Raw genomic sequence first — 25,990 nt, 5'->3', positions numbered from 1 at the left:
TGTGAAACTTTTTAAAAAGAATTTTATTTTATTCATGAGTACACTGTAGCTGTCAGACACACCAGAAGAGGGTATTGGATTCCATTACAGATGTTTGTGAGCCACCACGTGGTTGCAGGGAATTGAACTCAGGACTTCTAGAAAAACAGTCAGTGCTCTTAACTGCTGAGCCATCTCTCCAGTCCCAAATGTCAAACTTTTAACTGACTGATTTTTGGTTAAACCCAGGGTCTTCAGGTCAGGGATATGCCAGTTTTTTGTTTTGTTTATTTTGTGTAAAACGGTTTCTCTGTGTAACAGCCCTGGCTGTCCTAGAACTCCGTTTGCAGATCAGGTTGGCCTTGAACTCAGAGAGATCCACTTGCCTGTGCCTCCTGAGTGCAGGGATTAAAGGCGTGTGTTCACTCAGTGTGTGGTGGTTTTTAAATCTAGGTTAAATAAACATGGGAGGTTCATATTCATCCTGTGTCCCCTACATGATATATCACCAGAGACATGGTGCATCTTCAAGGTTTTGGCTGGCTTTTATCGGGGAACTCCCATGAACGAGTCTTTCAGTATTCACAGGACTTCCCACAGTTGCTATGGGCTTGCACATATGACTTGCTTTGACCAATGAGACAATCAAAGAGCTGGATAAGCATTTGCTGATGGGTCTTATCCTCTTTTGAGCCACCCCTCCAGAAGCCTGAGAGAGCCCAGAGGATGAGATATCATTTTGAAGGTGTTCCCAGCTGATTTACAGCCCCATGTATAACCTCAGCTTATATCACATTGGTCCAGAGGAGCTTGGTTCATTTATGTAATTGTATAAAATAATAAACTATTGTTATTATAAGCTGCCTCACCTTGGAATGAATGCTTATGTTGCAATAGGTAACTGAAACAGAGGTCATTTAGCCTAACCTCCTCATTACACTACTGACTGTCCCAAGTCCAGAAAGGGAAGAGAGTTTGGGGGAAATCCAAACAGCAAGGTATTGGCAGGAACTCTAATTCTGGGCTTTTCCCAGTTGTTTTTCTTTCAATCTTCTGGTCAAAGCCACTAGATAAAGATTCTAACATTTCAAGCTCTAACTGCAGGGAATTTGTGCTGTGGTTTGGATGCATACAGATTACTGTAATGCCTTGTTCTTTAGAAATGGGAAGAGTTCTAAGTCATCTACTTCTGGGGGCAAAGAACTGAAATACACTTGAGAAGCAGTCACTGCTCCTGTGGAGTGGGGCCGGGTATAATGAGGCAGGCCCTCCAGATACTTATTAATAGCTCTACTTACTTAATGGCTTTTACTGCCAGGTCTCCTGTTAACATAAACAACTTCACCGACCATCACCGTTAGACAAGGCCATTCTGTGGCCTTATCTTATGGATCAAGACAAAAACAAGGCCACTCCATAATCATTTGTGAACACAGATAAGACACGAACATTTTCTAAGCTCCTGATACACAGCTACAAGAGTGAACAGGTGAATCTGGTAACATGAGAGGCTGTCACTAAAACTGGATTAGTTTCAATCTAATATAACTTCCTATGGATAAGACTGAGGTGTCCAATCTTATTACCCCCACATCCTGGCAGTATGCACTCCAGAGCCCCTTCCAATCCTTTTCTACGTTACCCAAGGCCTCTTATTGAGACACCCATGATTCATTATGGTGTATGTTCTCTTCTGCTTCAGCTAGAAATAAACCCACCTTGTTCAACTATCAGCGTGTTCTTGGGGGATTTTGGTTCGAGGGTACTAACAGACTTGGAGGGAGGTCACACAGAGTTAGAGTTTACTGGAAGTCTCTAGATGTGTTTCTTCATAGCATTTCTAACTCTTGGTTAATGTCTATTGTCTTCCCATTAGAATTAAGCTTCACAAGAATAGAGGTCTCGCCTGTCATTCCCTTAGTAGTGATTAGTGCTTAGCTAGTAGAAACTGAATGCTTAAAAATAAATGTCTTCAAAATGAACAGCTTCTTTCTCTTGGCTCAGCTCCTCCCAGTGTAGCAGATCTCTATACACCTGTTTCCCAAATCAGTCTCCCAGCTCTTCCTCTTGAGATGTCTATCTTCCCTTGGTTGTGTCCTCGGGCTCGCAGGCCCCCTCCCACACTTCCTAGTGCGACTTGGGACCCACCTGTCTCCACCATCTGTCCCTACCAAATGCAATACACACGGAGCAGCCGCGCTGCCACCTAAACCAGTGGGCACTGCAGACACCAACTGCGCATGTGCGGAAATCGGTCAAACCGCAAAGACCTCAGACAAGTGAGGAGCTGCCTCGGAGTTTCCGTCCGGGTCCGGGCAGCCACTGGCTGCCAGGAAGTCAGGAACGACCAACCGGAAAGGGACCGCACGCGCGAGGATTTCTGGGACAAGTAGTTGCGGTGCTCACGAGGCCGTATCCCGAGCAAGTCCTAGATACTCCAGGTCTGCACGTCCCGTACTCCCAGCCCTGAGCTCCCCTAGGTGCTCGCTCCGGTGGCGGAACCCTGGCCGAGTGGACTGGCGGCTTCTTGTTCCCACAAGGCAGCGCGAGCCGCCGCGGCTGCCGGGAATTGTAGTCTTCGCTGTGCGTCCTGCGTCCGCGGAGGGGGAGGGCGGAGCTGCCGGCGGCCCGGGCGGGCTGGCAGCTAGAGTGGGTGCGAGAGCTGCCTCCACCGCCGCCGCTGCCACCGCCTCCTCCGCCCGGGCCGTTCGCTGCTGAGCGGGGAGAGCGAGGCGGGGCCGCCGGGGCCGCCATGGAGCCGGACTCGGTGATTGAAGACAAGACCATCGAGCTCATGGTGAGTGCGGCCCGCTGGCCTTCAGTTCTTCCGGCCGGCCGACGGCCCGGGGGCCTGCCCACCTCGGCGTCCGCGCCAGGCCAGCCCTCGTTCCCCGTCGCCTGGGCCCGGCCGGTCCCCTGCTATGGCTCGTTGCTGACGCCTCGCGCTCTTGGGCCGGCCTGGCTTTCGCTCCCCGCGAACTCCCTTTCCCCACCCCCCCCTCTCCTTGCCGGGCTCCGGCCAGTCTCGGGCGCCCCTGCCTCGCTCCTGCCGGAGCCACTGCTCACTTTCGCCTTGCCATCACACTCTCTTTTTAGAAGGGGGTTTCTTTTTCCCTTCCCTGGATTCCTCTGGCCAGGCCTGCATCGCGTTTCCCAGCCCCGCTCAAGCCGAGGGTGATGGTGGTGGGAGGGAGAGTCCGAGACCAGTGGAGCCGCTTCGGTCTCCGTAACCTAGGCGCAGGGGGTGGGTTAGGGGTGGGTCTCAGCACCCTCTCCCCAAGCTACCGCTGTGTGGATGCCAGGATAGGCCCCTCAGGACTGGGATGTTGGGGATGCCTATGAGTCTGAGGCTGTACGGGATAAGGAGCCGCTTTTCCGGGCCCCTGCGGTGCCAGGCTACTTGGACAAAGGGTTTCCTACCCTGCCGTGAAGGATATTTGTATAGCAAGGCCCTAGGTACTCTGAATTCCATCCCCCAGGAAAGGGAAACCATAACTTTTATCATTTGGGAAACGAGAGGGGAGGGAGAAGAGGTCGCCCTCATCACTGCCACCCTCTCTTCTTTTAATAATAAAAAGTGGGCCGGGGCGGGGGGCGGTTCTTGGCCCACGGAGAAGCAAGGATCCCTTTACTGTTAGAAACCATTAGGAGCTAGGCTGATCAGGTCTCCCCGGACACCCCTAACCCGTTCCTGACCTCAGACTTGGTGCTAGAAAGGCTTTTGGAAACAGGACTGTGAGTGAATGTGGGAGAGTGAAGGATTTGCTCATTGGTGGAAGAAATAAAGTATGGCTGGTATTACCTGCCAGTTTGAACGTGGGGGAAATCAAACTGGGCCCAGGAGGGTTAGGGAGGAAATGAGCCTCCACAAATGGACATACAAAGGACTTCTTCCTATGAAAACCTTGACGGTTTCTTTGTATCTCTACTAATATAGTAACAACTAGTATCTGCTCCACAGTACTGAGGAAAGGTGAAGGATCTGCTGAACTTAGCAAGATGTTTTCCTCGTCAGAGTTTCTTCAGTGTGAAATGCTCATTGAGTCAGTGATTCCACTGGGTAGGGTTGGTGACATCAGAGCCACTTCCCCCATTTAATGCTATAAATAATAAATGGTGATACTGAAAGTCTGTTAGATAGCCTCCTGGTTTCTGTGGATGATGTTATCCTGGGAGCTGAGGCATGCGTTTTAAAATGGAAGTATAGTAGCGTAAATTCAGACAGAGTCTCATGTGTGCTAGACTCTGCACACTGTGCAGAACTGGATTGAAAATTAAACCTGGAAGTTTCTGGTGTGTGTGTGTGTGTGTGTGTTTTCAAAGGGATTCTGTCACTTTATCTTCAGGTTTTGAGGACATTTTTCAGCATGGAATTGTTGGTTGTAACAGTTTGGGAAACTTTCATAGTCGGTGACTTTAACAAAATGTCTTGAAAAAGTTGTTACTTATGTACTATTTATTGTAAATTCACACGTGCACACGGTGGGCATGTGGAGGTCAGAGGACAACTTTGTAAAGTTTCTTTTCTGCTTTTACCTGGGTTCTGGGACTGGAACTCATTTTGTTTGGCATGTATGATTAAGTGCCTTTTGCTGAGCCATCTCCATAACCTCTATTTTGGCAAAGTGTCTTCATACACATTCCATCTTCTTAAAGATAAACAGTATATCTGTTTTCATAATGACTAGTGCTTGCTTACAGCAACCAAAATAAATGTCTTCTTTTTCAAAAGAGTTAGAAGAAATACAGTGTAACTAACCCCAGGCATGGGCTTTTAACATATGACTAAAGGAATACTCTAGCCCACATTTACTGGTTTTCTAAGCTTATAACTAAAAACGTTTTGTTTTGAGTGCGGGGGCACACCTTAGTGGTAGAGCAAATGCTTAGTTAGTGGCCATAAAATCCTGATGCCTGGTTTGGACTTCCTGTGATAATATTGCTATTAACCAAAGGGATGTCACCTAATGAAGACATAAAAGGAATTTCACGTTTCATGTAGGATTCTTAGAAATATAATAAAAACAAATGTGCCAGCATGGTGACACATGCTTTTAATCCCAGTACTCAGAAAGCAGAGACAGGTGAATCTCTGAGTTAGTCAGCCTGGTCTAACTAACTAAAGTGAGTTCCAGGACAGCCAGAACTACACAGAGAAGCCCTGTCCCTCCAAACCTAAAGAAAACTCCCAGAAACCAACCAAACAAAACCCTGTCTTAAAAAAACCTAAACAGAAAAAATTGTAGTGGCTAGGCCTGTATAGCAATAGAGATCCTGCACCGCTAGGTCTGCTTTAATGTGTCTATGTATATGATATGTTACCTGAGTCATTTATAAGGTGTGTAGTACAGTTTCTGTTGATACCTGTTTTCCATTATGATCGGTTTCAGTTATAAGCGGCGTACCCTATTGTGGTACATTCTAAGATATTATTTTGAGAATGACTTCATATTGCTTGTGGCAGCAGTGGAGACTACACCTGTTCATTATAGTGTACACTTTGTTTCTATCCATAGCTGTCCCAGGGGATAGTTGGAGGAGAAAGAGGCCACAGTAGAATGGTTAAGTTTCAAAATCCAGTTGTCCCCTGGTCTACCAAAGGTTCTTGTGTCCTGGATTCTGTGTCTAGGTCTCTGACCTGAAAAGAGACCTTACACGGACTCTCCGTCTCCTCACTTTCTCCATTCTCTCCTCTTATCAGTCTCCCTCCTCTCTCTTCTTAACACATTCTCTCTCTCCAGCTCCCTGTCCTCTTGCAGGGTCTCATGTAGCTCAGGATAGCCTGGAACTTTGTAGCTGAATCTGGCCTTGAACTCCTAATACCCTTTCCTCAACCATCCAGGTGTTGCTGGGATTATAGGTTTATGCCACCATCCTCGGTAAAGTAGTAAATGAACTCTTGAAAAGGACAGTGACTTTATAGTTGCTGATAGTGAATAATTTAATTGTCCTGTGGCTTTTATGGCTTTATACTGGCCCAGTGCTGGGACAACTTTATGGACCTGTTTTCTAAACTTCTCTGCAACAACCAACTTTATTATGAGTGAGATAGAACAGCAGCGACCCATTTTGGAAATATTCAGAGCTCACCAGGCTGTGTGTCTGGTTTGGTGTATTTGGTGGAGAGAATGCAAATTGCATTATGCATCACACTGTGATGGGAGCAGGAGCTGATGCACAGGCATTCCTTAAGAAGCTGCAGATTGACGGACAGGTGGCTAGTTCCTCCCAAGAAGGACAGCGAAAAGCTGCAGCCATCGAAGGAAGGACACAGGCCAACAGGCAAAGGTGCTAGCCACCCAGCCTAACTACCAACGTTTTTCATTCCCTAGGACTCACGTAGAGGAAGAAGAGAAGAAATCTCCATCCCAGCAAATAAGCAAATGTAATTTTAAAGAAGTTTAAGGATGATAATTCTGCCTCATGAATGTGAACAAAACTTGCCTATTTACACTTGTACTGAGTTATTGGCTGTTGAAACGTTCCCCTCTGCTAAGAGACCTTAAGTGAGTCACTTCCTTTTGCTTTCAGCTCCTAAGTGGATGAAGTAATAAAGACTAAATATAAGAAGGTGCCATCTAAATGCTATTTTTAGAGCTATTGAAGTATAGGCAGGCTGCAAAACTAGGGAGATGAAAGAAACTGTTATGGTAGATTATTGTTTGTCTTTCTCTTTTCTTTTTGGCTCAGTTTTTCTTGCTCCCTTCCTGTCTTTGACTCTGTGAGGCAAGTAGGATTGTTTAGTCTCCAGACATTGGGCATCTGCACTCAGCCCCCACCCCCAACTGGTGGTGCTAGCTCACCACATGTGCAGAAATGGATGCAGGTTTCAGCAGGGCCCAGATGAAATAAACCACGTGTTTATAGACTCTGACCTGTTTAGAGAGACTATGGCTCAAATAGATAATCTGCCTGAGAATTTGCAGTAGGCTGAATGTCAAGATTTGACAAGAATTGCCCTGACTACTGTAGTCTGTCCTTTAAATGGAGAGCTAGCTCAGGATACTCCTAGGCCACTGACACAGAATCCTAGGACCCACACACATGTGTTTTTTTGGGCAGTGCTTTTGGAATTGTGAGTTCTAGAGCCATTTGTTAGGACTCAGGGATCCTGGGGAGGATGCTTCTCCAGGCCTGCTAACTCTACTTTCTGTCCCTCTTCCAGCCTGTCTCCCTCCTGCCACTTCCTTGCCCTCTTAGAACCTGCCTCTCTGCCCTTCGTTCCTGCTTTCTTTTCTGTGCTCTGGTGAGAGTTGGGGGACCATGGTCCTGCATACACTGTGACACTGTTTCTGTTGACAGCCCTGGTTAAAACTGCAGTGAGTACATTTATTGAAGACTGCTGTTAACTGAGCAGTCCTTCCATCCTTGAGCAGCCTCTGGCCAGATTGGTGTAGGTCACATCTCAGCAGTCTCCTCTTCTGCATAACCTGTATAAGCCTAAGAGATGTAATGGAGGCCACCCCTTTGATGTCAGTTTGTATGCTGGTAGTAGAGAACGTCTTGTTTAGTTGCATAGCAGTATCTCTGGAATAATCCTTAAAGGAATCCTGATGTTTAGATTATCTGGTGGTACTTAACGTAGTCTGTGGTTCTATTGTAGTTACCTGTGTGTCCCCATTAAATGATAAGATCTCCATAGGAGGAGTTGAGAGCGGCTTCCCTTCTCTGGCCACAGCTCCTTTACACAGTGTGCTCTTGTCATCGCTGTTCAGTTGGTAGTGGACTACTTTCTGTAGCTTAGCCATCCTCATGTCTGTGAAACTTCACCCTTCTAATGCTCATAAGAACCTTAACTTTATGGAACCTTAAAATCATGGACTCAATTCCCCAGAATTGCAGTTGTGTTCAAACACCTGTGTCAGAAGCGGCAGCCAGTGACCCTTTTACTCCTTCCTTCACCGTGTGTGTGCCAAGGGTGTGCTGTTCCGTGGCTTGGCTGTTAATTTCAATTACTGTTAGGGTGTGCCCCCACCCCTTTTTTGGTTTTGTTTTGTATTGAGACAGGATTTCTCTGTGTAGCTCTTGCCTTCCTGGAATTGCTCTGTAGCTGGCCAGGCTTGCCTCAAGCTCACAGAAATCCACCTGCCTTTGCCTTCTGAGCAGTGGGACTAAAGGCCATTCATTGCCTGAGGATTTGTGTTTTTAAATACCATTCTTTTAAGATTTTCTTTCAGTAAGTTTAGTACAGAGGTGTACATAGAAGAAAAAGATGGACAGGAAATGGAAGGTGGTATGTGGCACATATGACATGTATAAACATTTAGTCATCATGTATGCATACATTGACTTATATGTATCCTAGACCATTATTAGCCAAGAACTGAGGAAGCTACTCTCCTTTTATATATGCTGGTGAGAATAGTTGGTAAGCTTCGAGGGTTTCCTAACCTTAGAAATCATGACTGAACTAGCAGAAAGGGCGTGGCAGTAGGCAAGACACCTGATTTTCTGTCAAAGCTCTATACTCACTGTGTGACCTTCAAGGCAGCTTAGCTGTACACATATAAAACTTGGAGAGCCTTCTGAATTATGGGGAAGGTGTCAAGAGACATGGATGAGAAAGGACTTCACAGGGGGGCATCCTCACTAACTCTCCCGACAAGTACAGAGACCCTTTTATATTTGAGACCGTTGCTAAGTTGTCCAGGCTATATCAGCCCCCCCTAGAAGTATAGGCATGTACCACCATACCTGGCTGATGCTTCTTTTTAAAAAACATTTTATTACTGTGTATGCATAAGCATTAAGTGTGTATTTGTGTATGTGTGAGCGTGTGTGTGTGTGTGTGTGTGTGTGTGTGTGTGTGTGTGTGAGTGAACTCACTGTATAGCCCAGGCTGGCCAAACATGTACCACCATTTTATAAAACAAAATCAGGCCAGATGGTGTGGGAAAAGATAACTTTTTTCCTTGTGAGTTGTGCATCTGCTTATTTTTAAGGCTGTTTGTATGTATATGCATTTATTTTTAGAGGCCTAACATTCAGTTGCTTTTAGCCCATAGAGATGGTGAGTCATTGTTTGAGGGAAATGGTAATATTTTACAGTATCCACAATGGTTTGGAAAACATGGGAGGTATTCTAATGTTTAGTTAGTCTGATCAGACCTTTGTAGCTATGGAGAGAATCCCTACCTCCACCCCAGCCCTGTGCTGGTATCCCAGTAGAGTGAGACTGGTAATTAATGTGTGTGAACATTGAATATTTTGATTAATGTCCCATTTGTTTAGGGTGTTCTGTGAGAAGATTTTTGACTCTTGGCAAAGCTGGTGATTTTGACCATTAATTGAATAAACCATGTTTCCTCCTAGGTTGGATTGTTGTTTATTGAATTAGTTGACAATGGGGAAAAACCTGCTGGTCAAGAATGAGTTCCCCTCTGTTAAGTTTCTACTTCATCACAATTGCTTAACAGGAAGTTTGTCTTTGTAGGCAAATGAGAGAGGGCCAGACAATCCAGTTGCTGTGTCTAACCTTGGCCTTACTGTTTTAACACATGCTAACTTTGGTGTAGAGTTTTGTGATGTCAGCAGGAAGATTGCTTAGGAAATTCCCTCTAATGATTAGGCAACATAAAGGCCTCACAGGCCAGAGTGTAGTGAGGTAGAAATTGGGACATTATCAAGTGGAGGGACAAAAGAAAAATGCTTGCATGAGCATAGAGAAGTATGTGAATGCAGTAAATGTGGGATCTGGTCTCCAGGAAAAAGGCCCCTCTACAGAATGGAGAGCCACTCATGGGCTCTGTACACCCTTTTCTTAAGGAGTTAAGCTGAGAACCTTTAGCCACATTAAGAACTGATAATAAAGTATATTTTGACTGTCTGAGAAGAGACAGGGAGAACTCAGTCTTCACGCTCTGCCTTTGTCTGTTAATCTTCTGCAAAGCCTGCCACCAGTTAGGCATTGGAGAGGTGCTTCTTTGAAGGCAGGGTGAAAAATTAACTCACCAGTACAGGGAAAGGCCAGAGGATTCAACAGGGTGAGAAACAAGTTGGCCGATGAGGTTGTTTGCTGTGTTCTGTCCTGCAGTTTGGATGTAAGTTGAACTTTGAAAAAGAGCATATTGTTTTAGCAATTAGCTACCAGCATAGTTCAATGGATACTTTTGTCACACCTGGATTTCCAGTTTAATTAATTAAGTCAGGTTTCATGTATCTTAGGCTGACCTTGAATTTGCTATGTAGCCATGGATGCTCTTGAATGTCTGATCTTCCTGCTTCCACCTCCAGAGTCCTGGGCTTAGAAGAATGTGTACCTAGTTAATGCAGTGCCAAGGGACAGACCCTGGGACTTTGAATGCTAAGCAAGCCCTCTGCCAACTGAGACACATCCTCAGCCTCCAGTCATTCTTGGCTCAGTAACATCAACTTGTGAGGAACAGCTTGAGCTTTTCCTTTCTTTCTCTTGGCATGCTTTACATGCTTTCTTTAAATTGTGAGGACTGTAGTATTTGCATCTGGTCACTGTGGTGTTACTTACTCACAGACAGGCCTGGCCATTCAGTGCCCAGGGTGTGGAAGTCAGCACACTGTCACCATCACCTATGGAGGTTCTGCATCTGAGAAGTTAAGTCTCTTGAGTTGAGGAGGGAACTTAGATGGCTGCTAACACAGAAGAGGACTCAGGCACCTCTAAGATGTGTTTTGCTGTGACATTAATGCTTGGGACCTTGGAATTGAATGGCTCTTTGGTAATGTGGAATAATATGTGGAGTTTGCTTTTTGAGACAGGTTTCTCTGTGTAGTCTTGGCTGTCCTGGAACTCTGTAGATCAGGCTAGCCTGAACTCAGAGATTCACCTGCCTCTGCTTCCAAGTTGTGGGGTTAAAGATGTGCTCCACCACCTCCTGGCTTAAATGTGGTCATTAATATATAAGGCCTGGTCTGTCATAGATATTTAATACTGCAAGGACACATATTTAATACTGCAAGGACACTTGGGCTGTAGTGTTACAAGTAAGTTCAGTCTTCACACTATCTCTGGTCTTCTAGTTAGTGTCTTTTCTCTTTGTTATAGTTTGTTAGAAATTGTGATCTAATGAAAAAACTCATACAGTAGAAAAAGAATGTTAATAGAATTTGGATTTACTGTAATGTTTATAGGTGTCATCTTGTAAATTATTGATTAGTGTATGTTATTGTTTCTTTGATTTACTTGATGATTAGCTCTTGTGGGGTATTGGCTTTTATTGAACTGTAAGTTCGCATTTATTGTCATGTGTTTTAAGAATATTCTGTATTCTAGTTGAACATCAAGGATTGGAGAAATATATGTAGGTTTGATGTCTTTTCAGTGGCAAACCAAATGATTTTTTTGCTAGGTATGTCAGTAAATATTGGGAGATATTTGAACCCTTGCTTATTTTCATTTTGGCTGGCAAACTGCTTTTGTAATGGTGGAAGAGCTGTGCTAGAATTCTTCTGTCGATGCCAGGGTGAAGGGTACTTAATGCCCCAGGCCCTTTGTGGCCAAGGTGTGTGCCTCAGATCCACCATCCCATCCAGCCCTTCTCTCCACTCTTGGTGGCTGTTGTCTGCTGCTGCCATGGTGGGTGTATGGATTGCTCTCTGTCTTTCAACAGTTACCGAAGTGCATGTTTGGGATTTTGTTGAAGAAAGCTGGATACAGTAAACGGAAAGAATCTTGGAAGATGCTTGACTGCTGTCTTTTCTCAGACTAGTCTGAAGGGAATCCCCCATTCATTCAGTGGTGGATCTGACGTGCAAAATACTTTCCAGGTAAGCCATTGCCCTGTGTTGTGTTGTTTTGTGGACTCACCTCACTGAAAGATACTTTAACTTTCCAAAGTTGCATATTGAGGCTCCCACCTGTAATCCCAGTACTTGGGAGGGTAAGGCAGGAGGATTGCTGCAGGTTGGAGGCCAGTCTGGGCTACAGAGTGAGGCTGTATTTCAAACAACAACAAACAAATCCCCCCCCCCCCCAATTGCTAGGGGATGAAAGACATTGGATATTTGTACCTAGTGTTTGTGAGTCAGTGAAGGGGCTATGGCAGAATTACCAGTAAAAACTGTGTCCATGTAAGGATTATAATTATGGGCTTAAATATCTTCTCATCAGATTTCAACAGAGAATATTGTAAAGAGGGATTTTGGGAGGTCTGAGGGGATAAAACAAGTGGCCATCGTGAGACTTTTTTTGTGTATTAATTGTTGATAATGGGCCAGATTGTTTTTTGTAAATACCATGTAAAGTAGTAGTCTGTCATGAGGGCTCCTAGAGGGTCTTCTCAGATCTGTTCTGTGTAGCAACTGTTGAGAGCATTGCTGACTTCTAGGCACTGTTGGTAGGTACTTGGCATGTTTTTTAATCGGCACATGCACCACTTGGATTTTAGACAGCGGACAGAAGCCCAGTACTGGGGACATGTAGGTTACTCAGGCCATGTGGCTAGGAAGTGGCAAAGCCAGAGTCAGGCCTGGATTTTTATGTCCATTGAAGTTTGTATGTAAGCCTTTTGGGTTTTGACTTTTTTTTTTTTTTTTTAAACAAGTGAAGTTTGTGTGTGTGTGTGTGTGTGTGTGTGTGTATGTGTGTGTGTGTGTGTGTGTGTGTGTGTGTATGTAGATGTGTAGATGTGGGTGTGTATATGTGCTCACTATGTTTTGGAGTGTTTGTCGTGGGAGGCCAGGTTGATGACAGCAAGTGTCTTTCTCAATAGCTCTTATACCTTAATTTGGAGACAGGGTCTCCTGATGAACCTAAACACTGGTTTTGCCACACTGGCCAGCAGACCAGTGCTCAGATAATAGGTGTACCACCTCAGGCTTTGATGTGATTTATTTATTTATCTGTGTTATTGTTTTAGTTTATATGGGTGAAGGTCAAATCAGGTCTTCATGTTTGTACAGTAAGCACTTTATTAACGGAACATCTCCCCAGCCCTCACGGTGGATTTTTACTTGAAGAACATGTACTAGCTCATGGTTATTATCACCAGCCCAGGATGATCCCGCTCACAATAGGCCAGGCCCTACCCCATCACTCACTAATTAAGAAAATGCCCTATAGACTTGCTCATAACCGTATTTTATGGAGACATTTTTTTTTCAGGGGGAAGTTTCCCTCATCCAGTGACTAACTGCTGTCAAGTTGACATAAAACTAGCAGCACAGTATTTTAGTAATTTCTGGTGTTCTGTCTGCTTTTTTTCCCCAACAGATCTCTAGTGAGTTTGGGTGACTATGAAAGTACTTTAGGAGCGTAAGAGAGGCACAGTACATTAAAACTGTGTGCTGTATACAGGGATCCCCAGTGCGTTCAATCCACATTCTTCCCGTTCCTTCATAGTATTTTAGCTTTACTCAAATAGCTTACAGCTCAAATACATACATTCCTTTTGATCTGTCATCTGTCAGCCTGACAGGATAGCTGTTCTCAGGTAACTCTTGAAAATACAATTCTTTGATTATTTAACATTCCCTCAATTCCCCACACCCTATACTGTTTGAAAACTTTGTGTTAAGACTGACATTCTGACTGTTTTGGTTGGATTTCTTTGCATTATTTTAGCACACCACCTTAAGAGCAGCGGGGTTGTGGCTGTTGAAGTAGGTGGTTGTTACTGAGCATTCCTCTGTGAAGATTCCCGTAGTCAGTGTTTAGATAGGAACTCATGTTTCCTTATAGTAACCTGATGGGGTAGGAGCCCTTGTTGTGTCATTGCTGAGAGCACCAATGGGTAGAGTGGTTAATAATGTGCTCCAGGGCAGAGATGAGAGGGAATCCAGGATTTCAGAGAATGTGCCTTTATCCTCGGTGCTCTTGTTTAGAACAACATCCAGTCATGGGTACAGAGGCTGAAATCCTATCTAACACTGTGTACAGTTTTCTTACTTTAGAAATTAATGAGGCTGGGTGTGGCAGTTCATGAGTCTGGAATCCTAATATTGGGAGGCTGGCTGTGAGTTCCCAGAAATCAGATTCAGTCATTGTGCTCAAAGTGTGTCTTTAACCTAGAGATGGGGTAACATCAGTAGTTTTACAATACTATTAGTAAGGACAAAACCTGATTTTTAGGTTTACAGTGATTTATATATATATATATGTTGGCATGATTAGTATATTCTTTTTCTTCTTTTGAGACAGCATCTTATGTAGCTCTCAGACTTGCCTTGAATCCACCATGTAGCTGAGGATGGCCTTGAACTTGTCATGTTCCTGCATCCACGTGGGTGTGCTGAGAATTACTGGCATGTGCAATTACACTGTTTTATTTGATGGTGGGCATCAAATTCAGGACTTTTGTGCATGGGAGGCAAGTACTCAACAAACTGAGCTAAATCCCTAGCCTGTGTATTCTGTTAAAAAAGGATTTGCTAGATGCTAACTCATGTGTAGTTTAATTCAGAGGGGCCTGCAGACTACGCCTAAAGTGACCTCAACATTCTCTTTTGGTAAACTTTGTCCAGCTCACCCTATGAGTGTCAATCCTTTGTGTGTGTGTGGGGGGGGGCATCAAACAACCTTTTCACAGGGCTTGTATATCAGATATCTTGCATATCAGATTTTTACATTACCGTTTAAAACAGTAGCAAAATTACAGTTCTGAAGTAGCACGGAAATAATTGTATGCTTGGTGGGGGTCATCACAACATGAGAAATTATGCTAAAGGGTCACAGCGTTAGGAAGGTGGAGAACCAGTGGCCTAGCAGGTCATATCATGGGCTCAAATCTACTCGGTAAGATTATCTGCCAGATGGCTGGAAAGAACCTTTTTTCTATGTTTTTGTTTCCCATGGAATGGATAGATTTCTTAAAGGCAGAATCTCACTTCAAAGCCTTTTCTAATTAAGGTATTCAGGGTTTTAGGTTTTCCTTTCTTTTTCCCTTTGCTTTTTTTGTTTTGAGATAGGGTTTTGTATGTAGCCCAGGTTGGGCAAGAACTTGTCCTCCTTCACCCAGCTCGGTGCTAGGATGATAGCTGCAGGCCACCACTCCACCTGCTTTCAGAGCAGCTGGGTCACGCAGCATGTCTGAGAGGGCCCTGTTTCTAGCTCCTCCCCTTTGCACATGTATGTGTTGTTTATTTGTGTGTGTGTGTGTGTGTGTGTGTGTGTGAGTGAGTGAGAGAGAGAGAGAGAGAGAGAGAGAGAGAGAGAGAGATATTTGTGTGTGTGTTTCTCCACTGCTCTCCACTTTATTTACTTGAGTTCTCATTACAGTGAGCTTCACTGAATCCAGAACTCATGGATTGGCTAGGATAGTTAGCTGCTGGGATTGGGATTCGGACTCCTCTTCCCCAGCTTGTAGGGCAAGAGCTTTTCAGCTGAGCCTTTCCCCAGCTTTGGCCCCTGGTTTTGCTTTGAGTTTCTTTGTCACCGCTGTGACCCATTTTCTGTCCACTTTCTACTGTTAAGGAGAGAATTGACTCACTAAACTTATGTAACTTGGTCGTAAGCTGTACATAGGCGCATACTGAGGACCACACACTCCATGGTTCATTCTCCATCATTACAGCATGCTGCTCAGTGGAGCTTGTTTTCAGCCTACTGTATCATTACTTTTGTTATTTTCTTTCTGTTCTTGAAGTAGGAAGGGTAACAAATTGGTATTTCAGGAAGTTAGGTTGGCAAGTGGATTCAGGATGAAGAGACTGAAGGCAGAGATGTGTCAGGCTTAGATATAGTGATAAAAGGGAACCAGAGTGCTTGGGGGAGGGTGACTGGGTGCTGTTGCTTTGTCAAAGTTGTAGGTGGCGGATCTGCAGAGTTCAGGGGTTGGTTTTAGTAGCAGAATTGAGGAAGTAGTATCATGAGTTTTAGTTTTTTTTTTCTTCTGTCTTGAGCCCTTGGGTAGGTAGGTGTTTGCTTTCTTCCTTAGGATCGGTAATACCGTAATAGAACATGATATTAGGGGAGAAGAAAGAATGAGTTTATGTTAGGTAACATTAATAATGAATTTGATTCACCTATAGCTGAAAAATACCTAAGGGTAGAGGTATCTGTAATACTGGTCTGAACTCACCAAAGAGGGAAATTTGGGAGCCTTTGCCTTCACGTAGCTGTATGAGGTTATTCAAACACAGCCTGTCTGGGACACAGGGATGGGCTGTGATGTTAAGCAGGGGGTGTGGCTACACTCCTCTCTCATCCTGATTTCCCAGCAGCCTGCTGGTTCCTGTTCCCAGTTCACAGATGAGATCACTACATGTAGTTGCATCTTTTCTCTCACTCTAACTGGCTCATCAACAAGGCACAGTTGTTGATGTGTGTTTTCAGAAAGTCAATGTGCTCATTGTGTGTGTATACCCCCCATTCCTTCACACCATTTTCGTTCCCTACCCTCCTAGCCAGCCTCAGTTTTGATGTTTCTCACCTAGCACTGGTGAGTGCAACCATGGTATTTTAAAGACATTTTAAACATCACAACATGAAGCCAAAATACAAGTCAGCTATTTTACCTACTTGTCAGTTAAAGCAACAACTGTTCTAGTGCAGGAATCTGTTGGTCTCTAGTGTAGCACTTCCTTTGGGGAGTTAATTTTGAGACAGAGTCTCTCTGTGTAGTTCATGAATTCTCTAAGTTCAAATTCACCATTCTTTAGACCACTGGTTCTCAGCCTTTCTAACACTTTGACCCTACCCTTTAATTTGGTTCCTTAGGTTGTAGGGCCCCCCAACTCATAAAATTATTTTGTTGCTACTTTTTAACCATTGGGCTGCTGTTATAAATTGTAATGTAAATATCTGATATATAATCCCAAAGGGATGCAACCCACAGGTTGAGAACCATTGCCTTAGGGGATTTTAAAACAGATTTATTTGTTTTTACTTTATGGGTGTGGGTGTTTGCATGTATATACGTATGTGTACCATTTGTGTATAGTGCCCAGAGAGGCCAGAAGAGGGTTAGGGATGGTTATGAACTGTCATGTGGGTTCTGGAAGAGACCCCGTAAGGGATTTTTAATGCAATTTTTTTTTTTTACTACATGCTATAGTCATCTTAGATTTATCTTAAGATATTTTAAGACTGTTGGAGATGGCCATCAATATTTAACACATTTTAAAGTAAATTATATGTATCTACTGTCTGAGCCATAAAGTACACAATGCAAAAGATATACGTAATCACACCTAACCTTTTTCTATATATGCCTGTTTAATTTTTATTACTAATGTTTTTGTTGTTTTATTTTGAGATGAGGGTTTCATTCTATAGTCTTGGCTAGCTTGGAACTTGCTGTATAGACCAGAGATTTGCTTGGCTTTGCTTCCTGAGTGCCAGGATTAAAGGCATGTTCTATCATGTATGGCCTGGACATTATTCTTTTAATTTATTTTATTTAATATTATTTACTCTTACATGTATGAGTGTTTTTTGTTTGTTTTTGCCTGTATGCATGTCTGTGTACCACAAATATGTGCCTGGTTTTAGAGGAGGCCAGAAGAGGATATTGGTTTCTCTGGAACTGTAGTTATAGACAGTTGTGAGCTACGATGTGGGTGCTGGGAATTGAATTCATGTTCCTGTGTTCTTAACTGAAGAGCCATCTGTATAGCCCACTTTAATGTAAAATATGATGCAATCATATTAGCTATCAGTTCCTAAAGGACACTCAATTTTTAGGGGATGCTTTTTAAAATGCAAGCTGCTTTGTGGTATACATAGGCTGTAATTTGTGAAACTAGTCTGGACTGATGAATGATATGTGAATCATTTTCAGTCTTTTGCTATAACATATAGGACTATAAGAATAACTTTGTACATGTGCCATTTCACATGTGAAGTAGTATGTATATCTTTAGGGCAGATTCTGAGGAGGAGTTGGGCTAGGTAGGTACTTTGAAAAATCTGGCCTTGGGCTGGGATTTGTCTCAGTGGCTTGCCTGACATGTGCAGGGCTTGAGTTTGATCCTTCACATTGTATCTTGCACAGGCTTTGCCTCAGACTGACTCATTTCCTAATGGTGTTAAGTGGACTTTAAACTGGAACCTTTAAAAATTGTTGTTCTTGTCCCTGACCAGCCCCCAAACCTCCCGCTCGAGGGGTAGTTGCTCTAGCACAGAGGTTAAGCTCTTTGACTTTGCATGAAAAATAGCTTATGTACATACATGGATTTGGGAGTCAGGCAGACAGAGGCCTTCTTTTGTGCTCAGCAATCATCACGAGCCACCTTGCATCTTCTCTGTTCTTTCCCTTCTTATTTTTCTCCCTACCACCCCCTCCCTTTCTTTCTTACCCTGGTACAAATCTTTTCTCTGTTGCAAAAACTTTTGAGAGTAGTTGCAAACATTTTGGTAGGAAATTTGTACTTAGTTGTCTCTGCTGTCTTAATTTAGAGCAAGGTATTTATCTTTCCTTTTCCCCACTGACTTCTTGGAAGAGCCCAGTTTAGGTAGTTCCTTACAGTGTGCAGTGACGCACAGAATCCACGTTCATCTATTTCCTTACAGTTCCTTACAGTGTGCAGTGATGCACAGAATCCACGTTCATCTATTTCCTTACAGTTCCTTACAGTGTGCAGTGACGCACAGAATCCACGTTCATCTATTTCCTTACAGTTCCTTACAGTGTGCAGTGATGCACAGAATCCACGTTCATCTCTTTCCTTACAGTTCCTTACAGTGTGCAGTGATGCACAGAATCCACGTTCATCTATTTCCTTACAGTTCCTTACAGTGTGCAGTGACGCACAGAATCCACGTTCATCTATTTCCTTACAGTTCCTTACAGTGTGCAGTGACGCACAGAATCCACGTTCATCTCTTTCCTTACAGTGTCATTACATTTGCTCTTTAGCTTCTAGTTCCTGTAAACTGGAGCTTGGTGAGCTGTATCCAAGCTAAGCTTTTTGGTAGGAATGCTTCATCATAGGAGAATCGTCCCTCACATCAAATCATGTCACAGGCAGTAAGAGCTGTTCCTTGGTTAAGGTGGCAGCAGCGATCTCTGTAATAATTGCAGTTTTCCCCTCTGCTCTTGGCAAGGCTGTCTGCAGGGCACTGTTTGGCACCTTGTAACAGTCTTTCTTACTCACAGCTTCTCACCTAGAGACTCCAGCTTCCAACCCTCAAGTCTTTTATTGCAGTAGGGTTACAGAATTGTGGTCTAGTTGTCATTCTTCTTCTGTTTATTAGCTAGTGTTCAAAGAGCTAGCCTGATTCTCCACCTTTCTGTGCCACTGTACTCTGGTGGGTTTTGTTTATTCGGTGTGCTAACAGCCAGTTACCATCCTTACTGATTCTCAGTGTCCCAGATTTGGTTAATGAGAGAGAAAGAGCCCCATTTAGTAGCTCCCATTTTCTTTTGATGTGGCCCCGCCAGTCTTTGTGTGTCTCCCAGCTTTTTGAGACCAGATTGTCCTAGGTCTCTGTTGTGTGACACTGGCTTTTTTTATAGGGCTATTTCTAGAAACTATTTCTTGTCACTGTTTGTAGACCCTTGTGGTAAACAGTGTTAAGAAGTACATTTAAAGGAAACTGAGTTCATCTTATTTCTGATTCAAATTTAATATTACAGTTTTCTCCTCTGAGCTTGATAGTCTCAATATTGAAAAACTCTAAGGGATCTTGTTAACATAATGGTCATCAAAGTGAGTTGCTCTTGTTACATAAGTAGGTAAGTAGTTCATTCATTCTTGAGCATGTCCTTTTCAGTGTTTTGGGGAATACAGAATAGAATGATATATGTATTTTACTTCCAGTAGTTTTCAGTCTTATGTGGAGAAATCAATTTGTTTGATATTGCAGGAGTTAGAAAAAGTTTTATAAGGGAAATTTTATTTGCTTATCTTGTTTGTGAGTGCTGATTATATTTGTGTGGTGTATGCATACATATTTGCACCGAAGGCCTGAGGAAGGTGTTGGGTCTCTTTCTCTTCAGTCTCTGCCTTGCTCTTTAAGATAGGGTCTCTCGATGGGTCTGGAGCCTGTACTGTTTGGCTATGTAGTAGTTAAAAGTACACGTAGAACACTCCCAACTTCTACATGGCTGCTAAAGTCTGAACTCCCAACCTTATGCTTGTGCAACTAGATTGAGCCATCTCTCCAGCTACATAAGACATATTTTAAAAGCTATTTGTTGAGGCTTGGTAGAAATTTGAAATGGACATAGATGTACTGTGGCAGGGGACTGTCATAGCAAAGATAATCAGGGGACAATGGTAGAGGATTGTCTATCTTATTTTCTCTTTAATATTAGTTTATATCTCTACTTGAGTGTTTTATCTGCATGTATGTATGTGCACCACACATGTACCTGATGCCCATGAAGATCAGAAAAGGGCTTCAAATTCGTTGGAGCTGGAGTTACACTTGGTTGTGAACCACCGTGTGGATGCTGGGAACCGAAACCTAGTTTTCTGCAAGAACACCAAGCAGCCTTAACCATTGAGCTGTTTCTCTACCCCTTTAATTTTTAATTATGTTCATGTGAGAGCAGGAATCTGCTCTCTCTCAAGTTTCTTTTGAGGTAGAGTCTAGCTGTGTCGTCTGGGCTGGCCTTGAATGTATGTCAGTTTTACCTTGGCCTCCCAAGGGCTGGGATCACCAGTATGTGTTACTGTGCCTGGCAAAGGGTGTGTGATTTCATGAGAAGGGATGAGTAAATAGTCCTATGGGTTGCTTAGCAGAGCCTGAGTAAAGCCACTGAGGAAGATGAAAAGGTCCATCATAACTAAACTTGGTCACAAGTTACAGACTAGTTTGCATAAGGACAGGAAACCCACAGACAATTTTATTTGATCACATAGCTTTTAAGGACTGGGACTTTGCATACAGGCATACCCATTTCTGGTTCTGTATGAGAATCTGGAGCACAGTGGTTCCTGGCCTCTTGGAGCAGAGCTCATGCTTTCCTGTCTGCCTTGCTGTCCTGCTCTCCTCATGTTACCTGCTGATGCTCTGGGCTTGGGATTCTTGCTGGAACCAGAAGATGAGTGCAGTGGACATGGATTGTGCAAGCTGAGTAGCATCTGTGCTTTAGAAAGATTATTCTGGCAGTCAGTTTGGAGGCAGCATTGAAATGAGAAAAGTTGGAGCAGTTAATAGACTGTTGCATTATTCTATGGAAGAAACGACAAACTAGTAACAGATGGTGGAAGAGAAGTGAGTCATTTTAGCTGTAGGGTGGATAGACTGCACTGATACATGTGAGCACAGTGTGCCCAAGGAATGACAAAAGAACCTAATGTGTGTATGAGTGTGAGTGTGGAGACATACACAATAGTGTGCCTGGAGGTCAGAGAACAACTTTTGGGGGTTGGTTCTGTCCTGCTGTGTTGATGCAGAGGCAGGAGAATCACCATAGGTGTGATGGAATTCCAATTGTAATGCCCAGCTTTTTTTTTTTTTTTTTTTTAAAGGATTAAACTTAGGTCCCCAGGGTCATGCCGAAATGCATACGCCATCTTGCCAGGCTTGTGAGGTCTTACAGAACTCTTTAAAACACAAAGTACTGGGGTCGAAGATTATGCTCAGTAGTAGTGCCTTTCCTGAATGGGCGTGGCTCTGAGTTCAGTTTTCAGCACTACAAACCAAATAAAAACACACAGTATGACTGCTACTCAGGATAGGATAGAGATCATTTCCAAAGCCCTTGAGTTAGTTGACAATGCCTACCAGCTCTCACAGTGGTTTACACTCTGCCCATAATTCTATCTGTGAAGTGCTCCTATTTTGCGCATCTGTAATCTTTGTCGCTTTGCGTTTTCTATTTCTAGCCTTCGCTCTTACCAGGTAGCTTGTATAGCTGAGTTGCTGAGCACTTGAGTGCTGTTGATAAATAACGGCGTGGCTTCGAATATTTGGCTGCTCTTGTGGATAACACTTCTAAGTGGACAGAACCCCAAGTTTTGGTTGAGTGTACAGCTCTGAGGCTTGTGGGTGGGCACAGGTGGACATAGGGAACTTAGCTAAGACAACTGACGAAGAGTTGGGCTGTGGATAGCATATTGGGAACTTACAGAAGACAGCTCAGGTGTCCTCTGAGCCTGCCTCAGGTGCTAGTCCAGCTTCTATTGCTAAGGTAGAGTTCCACTAGAAGTCATCACCTGGTGGTTTGCCAGTCCTTGTGGGTCAGTCTAATGGGTTTGTGCTGTTATCTTTATTGTGGCCTTTATTTGCTTTTATTTAATTAGCTTAGTAGAGTTGATGTTTAGTTAAATATACTACTTAGTTTAGTGTCGTGTTTTGAGTTTTCAGAAATAACATATGCTCATATAACCACCACCATAATAAGCACATGCCTTGTTCATGTCTGTGCTCACTTCCCTTTGCAGTCATTACCCTTCTCCCACTGTCCCCAGTGTCCTGCTTTCTGTATCTGTTGGTTAATCCCGTCTTTCTGGAGTTTCACATGGATAGAGTCTTAGCATTGTCTGTACACTGTGTACTCAGGTATGTTTTCTTTGTTCTGCTCAGCATGGCTTTAAGACACATTCATTCATTAAAAAATATTTAGTGTGTGTGTGTGTGTGTGTGTGTGTGTGTGTGTGTGTTTTGTAGAATACATGCACATGTACAGGAATGTGCCCTTGAGGCCAAAAGGAGTTTGATCCCTTAGGTGTCATAGACATCTGTGGGCTGCCTAGTTCATTGTGTGGTGCTGGAGTTGGAAGTGTGGTCCTCACGGTTGTGCAGCAAGTGCATCTTTTATCCTACTGAGAACCATCTCCCCATCTTTTATTGTTAGAGGGTTTGTTTGTATTGTTTGATTTTTGGGAATAGTGTAAGAGAGCATCATGTAGACCTTTCAGGATGTTTGTTTGCAGTTAGATGTGGAATTGTCGCACAGTTTGAATTCAAAGGGTAAAAAGCCCCCTTTTTACACTCTTAAGAGTTGTGACACTGTGTGTTTGGGTTTGTCTTACATCGGCAGTTCTCCAGTTCTTTGCATATTCCTACCAGGGATCCTGCTCCTCAGTTCAGCTCCATGCTACTTAGCATTTGTGTTAGGTCCCCGCTTGCCTATTACAGACAGCACTTCCCAGATCCACGTTGTGACCTGCTGACCTTAGGAGTTTCCACAACCCTCTTCCTCATGCTCAGTAGTGTGCTACACTGGCACAGAGAATTCGGGGAACACTTTATTTAGGGTTACTAGCCTTATGAAAGGATATTATAAGATTTGTTTATTTTTATTTTACAAGTAGTTTGCCTACATGTGTATGTAGTACCTGAGGTGGCCAGAAGAGGGCATTAGATTCCTTGGCACTGGTGTCATGTTATAGACAGTGCTGCCATGTGGGTGCTGGGAATTGGAGTCAGTGCCCTTTAACTATGGAGCCATAGCTTCATTCCATGAAAGGATGGTATAAAGGATCAAGAGGTGCCAGAGGTGGCTGTTTGGCAACTCCCCTGCCAAAACAACTTTTGTGAGTTACCCACAGAAGCTCAGGTCTGGTTGAAGGGGTCGATTAGAGATAGGAAGTGGCCATCCTTTGGGAAGGGCCAACACTTAGGGAGTTCCTGGAAGGAGGCAGAGGGTACAGCAGAGTCTGGATGAACTGTGTATTCGTTGTAGTCATCATACCACTAGACGTGCACATGTAATTAGAAAAATGAACTTTGAATCTTCTCCAAAGCAGTAAGATATGCTTTTATTTTCTCTAGCAACATGCACAAATTTAATTTTCTTTATACTCGTGTGAGCCTTTGCTGTGGTCCTCTTTAATTTTGGTTTAACCTCATGGTTTCACCCACAAAGTGACTACTGATGTTCCTTAGCTTTTAAGTGCTTGTTGGCTACTTATCTATCTTGTAATAGATGTGCGTTTTATAACCCAGCACTTGGGAGGCAGAGGCAGGCAGATCTCTGAGTTCCAGGACTGCCAGGGCTATGTTGTGAGACTCTGTCTCAAACAAAACAAAACTTGAGTGTGTAAAAGGACAAAACTCCACCAAACTAACATAGATCTTGATTGGTTTAAAATTGTGTGTCTGGGATCAGGCAACACTTCATTGCACACATTGCGTACATTTTGTACATTGTGTACATTGTGTACACTGTACATTGTGTACATTGTGTACATTGTACATTGTGTACATTGTGTACATTGTACATTGCATACATTGCACACATTGCGTACATTGTGTACGTTGTGTACTCAACAGTCATTGTATTGAGTAGGCCAGGGAGGAGGTTAGTTCCATGCTGAGAAGGCTGAGGCAGTTGGTTTTGTCAGACTGTTTCTTTGTGGACAGGGAGATGAATAATAGAAAAACAACTGGTGTGTTAATACCAGGTCACTTCAGGCTACATGAGGGGTAGATGAAAGATTGGACCGGAGGGACCTGCTTTGTCGTGCATTGTGGGAAGCTTGTCTGACTCCTAGGAAGGAAGGTAACTCAACGTGGAGACATTAGCACGGGCTGCTCCACATTGAGTTTTACTCTCAGCTCCTGTGGCCCAGTGAAAACGTTCAGTTCCAAATAGTGCGATTAGTGGCCTCCTATACTTTTTACTTAAACTTAATTCATCTTTTCTTTTTTAAAAAAGATTTATGTGAGTACACTGTAGCTGTCTTCAGAAGAGGGCATCGGATCTCATTACAGACGGTTGTGAGCCACCATGTAGTTTCTGGGCATTGAACTCAGGACCTCTGGAAGAGCAGTCAGTGCTCTTACACACTGAGCCATCTCTCCAGCCCCAATTTATATTTTCTTTTGCAGAAGTATCCACTTGTATTTTAGAAAAAAATAGAAATAATATGAAGCAAGACCAAAATCCCCCAAATCTCCTTTGATAACTGCTTTTTTCGTTCAGTGTGCTGTGGTGCTTCTTGAATTGTGGTACACCATAGTCTTTCTAAGTATGTGGTCATTGACATAAAGCAGAACTTCCTAATTTTAGTGTGGATGGAATGTTTTAGGCAGTTTCAAACTGTGTCAGCAAAACTAATGACTTCATAGGAAGGTAAACTGAGGCTTAAGAATGTTTTAGCAGCTGCAGAATACCAGATCTTTACAGCCTGGATTTTGTAAAATCTATTTTAAATTTAATTGAGTTTTTTGAGACAGTGACTCATGTAACTGAGGCAGTGTCTTTATCCTGTGCGCCACACCTAGTCCCTGTATTTGTTTGGACGAAATAGTAAAGGTTTGTTGGGATTTTCCAGTTGAAAGTCATATAAAACTCAAAACTATTTGAAGGTAAGAAAGGGGATTTCTAATTGGAGAAGAAAGATATGTGTGGATCTAGGTTAGGTCATGGTGTCTTCAGCAGCCCTGGCCAGATCTCTTGTCCAGCTTAGTGGGGAAGCAATTTCTCCTTCAGCTCCCACACAAGTCTTCTGATTCAGCCTTGGCTCGTGTGAGCACACTGAAGCAGTCTGGTGGGGATGTGGTAAAGCTCCGTGGATGTTCAGCAAACTTCATGGCCAGGCTTTTACTTTTCTGTAGACTTAAAATTACTTTTTATATGTGCATTGTTATTTTGCCTGTATGTAGAGCCTCTGGAATGGGAGTTACAGACAGTTGTGAGCTGCCCTGTGGATGCTGGGAATTGAAGCCAGGTCCTCTGGAAGAGCAGGCAGTGCTCTTAACCGCTGAGCCCTTTCTCCAGCTCATCCTGTAGACTTTTTGAGAGTTGGCTTGCTGATTATTTGCTTGCTCAGCAGGTGTTTACGAGCTTCTGTTGCATATAGATTCTGTAAGAACCTGAGAACACTGAGCTACAAATTGGTTTATTTCTTGCTGATGGCTTATAATCTTCTCTTTCTTGTAATAAATCACCTGTTATAACAAGTAAGTATAGTTTTTGAGGAAAAATTAATAGTTTTTATTAATTTATTGTTATATTTAAACCTATTTTTGGCTTTGTAATTTGATTGTTTTTCCCCCGAGACAGGATTTCTCTGTGTATCCTTGGCTCTCCTGGAACTCACTTTGTAGATAAGGCTGGCTTTGAACTCAAAGATACTTTCACCACTCCCAACTGTAGTAGCTGTTTATGTTTCTACAGATTCCACGTGCACATGTGTATGGAGGTCAGAGGTCAGTGTTGGTTGTGCTTTCTCAGATGCTGTCCACGTAGGTTTTTGA

At 43.4% G+C, this 25,990-nt stretch overlaps 1 protein-coding gene across 4 annotated transcripts in view; it reads left to right on the top strand.

Annotated features, from left to right (window-relative positions):
• Positions 1-2,588: 2,588 nt before the first annotated feature.
• The window catches only part of FBXW11 (F-box and WD repeat domain containing 11), an 89,652-nt gene continuing 66,250 nt past the window's right edge, over positions 2,589-25,990 (top strand). For 2 of the 4 annotated variants that reach the window (XM_080908120.1, XM_080908117.1), the window contains exon 1: positions 2,589-2,776. In XM_080908120.1, coding sequence (XP_080764246.1) covers positions 2,732-2,776 — 45 coding nt within the window. In that variant the 5' untranslated portion in view covers positions 2,589-2,731. Of the gene's footprint in view, positions 2,777-11,564; positions 11,722-25,990 lie in introns of those variants that run through there. The other 2 variants (XM_080908118.1, XM_080908121.1) reach the window with 2 other exon arrangements.

Source organism: Micromys minutus (genome assembly GCF_963924665.1).
Source record: "Micromys minutus genome assembly, chromosome: 31".
NCBI lineage: Eukaryota > Metazoa > Chordata > Mammalia > Rodentia > Muridae > Micromys > Micromys minutus.
Note: the sequence above shows the minus strand (reverse complement) of the source record. Positions and strands in the feature narration are given on the sequence as shown.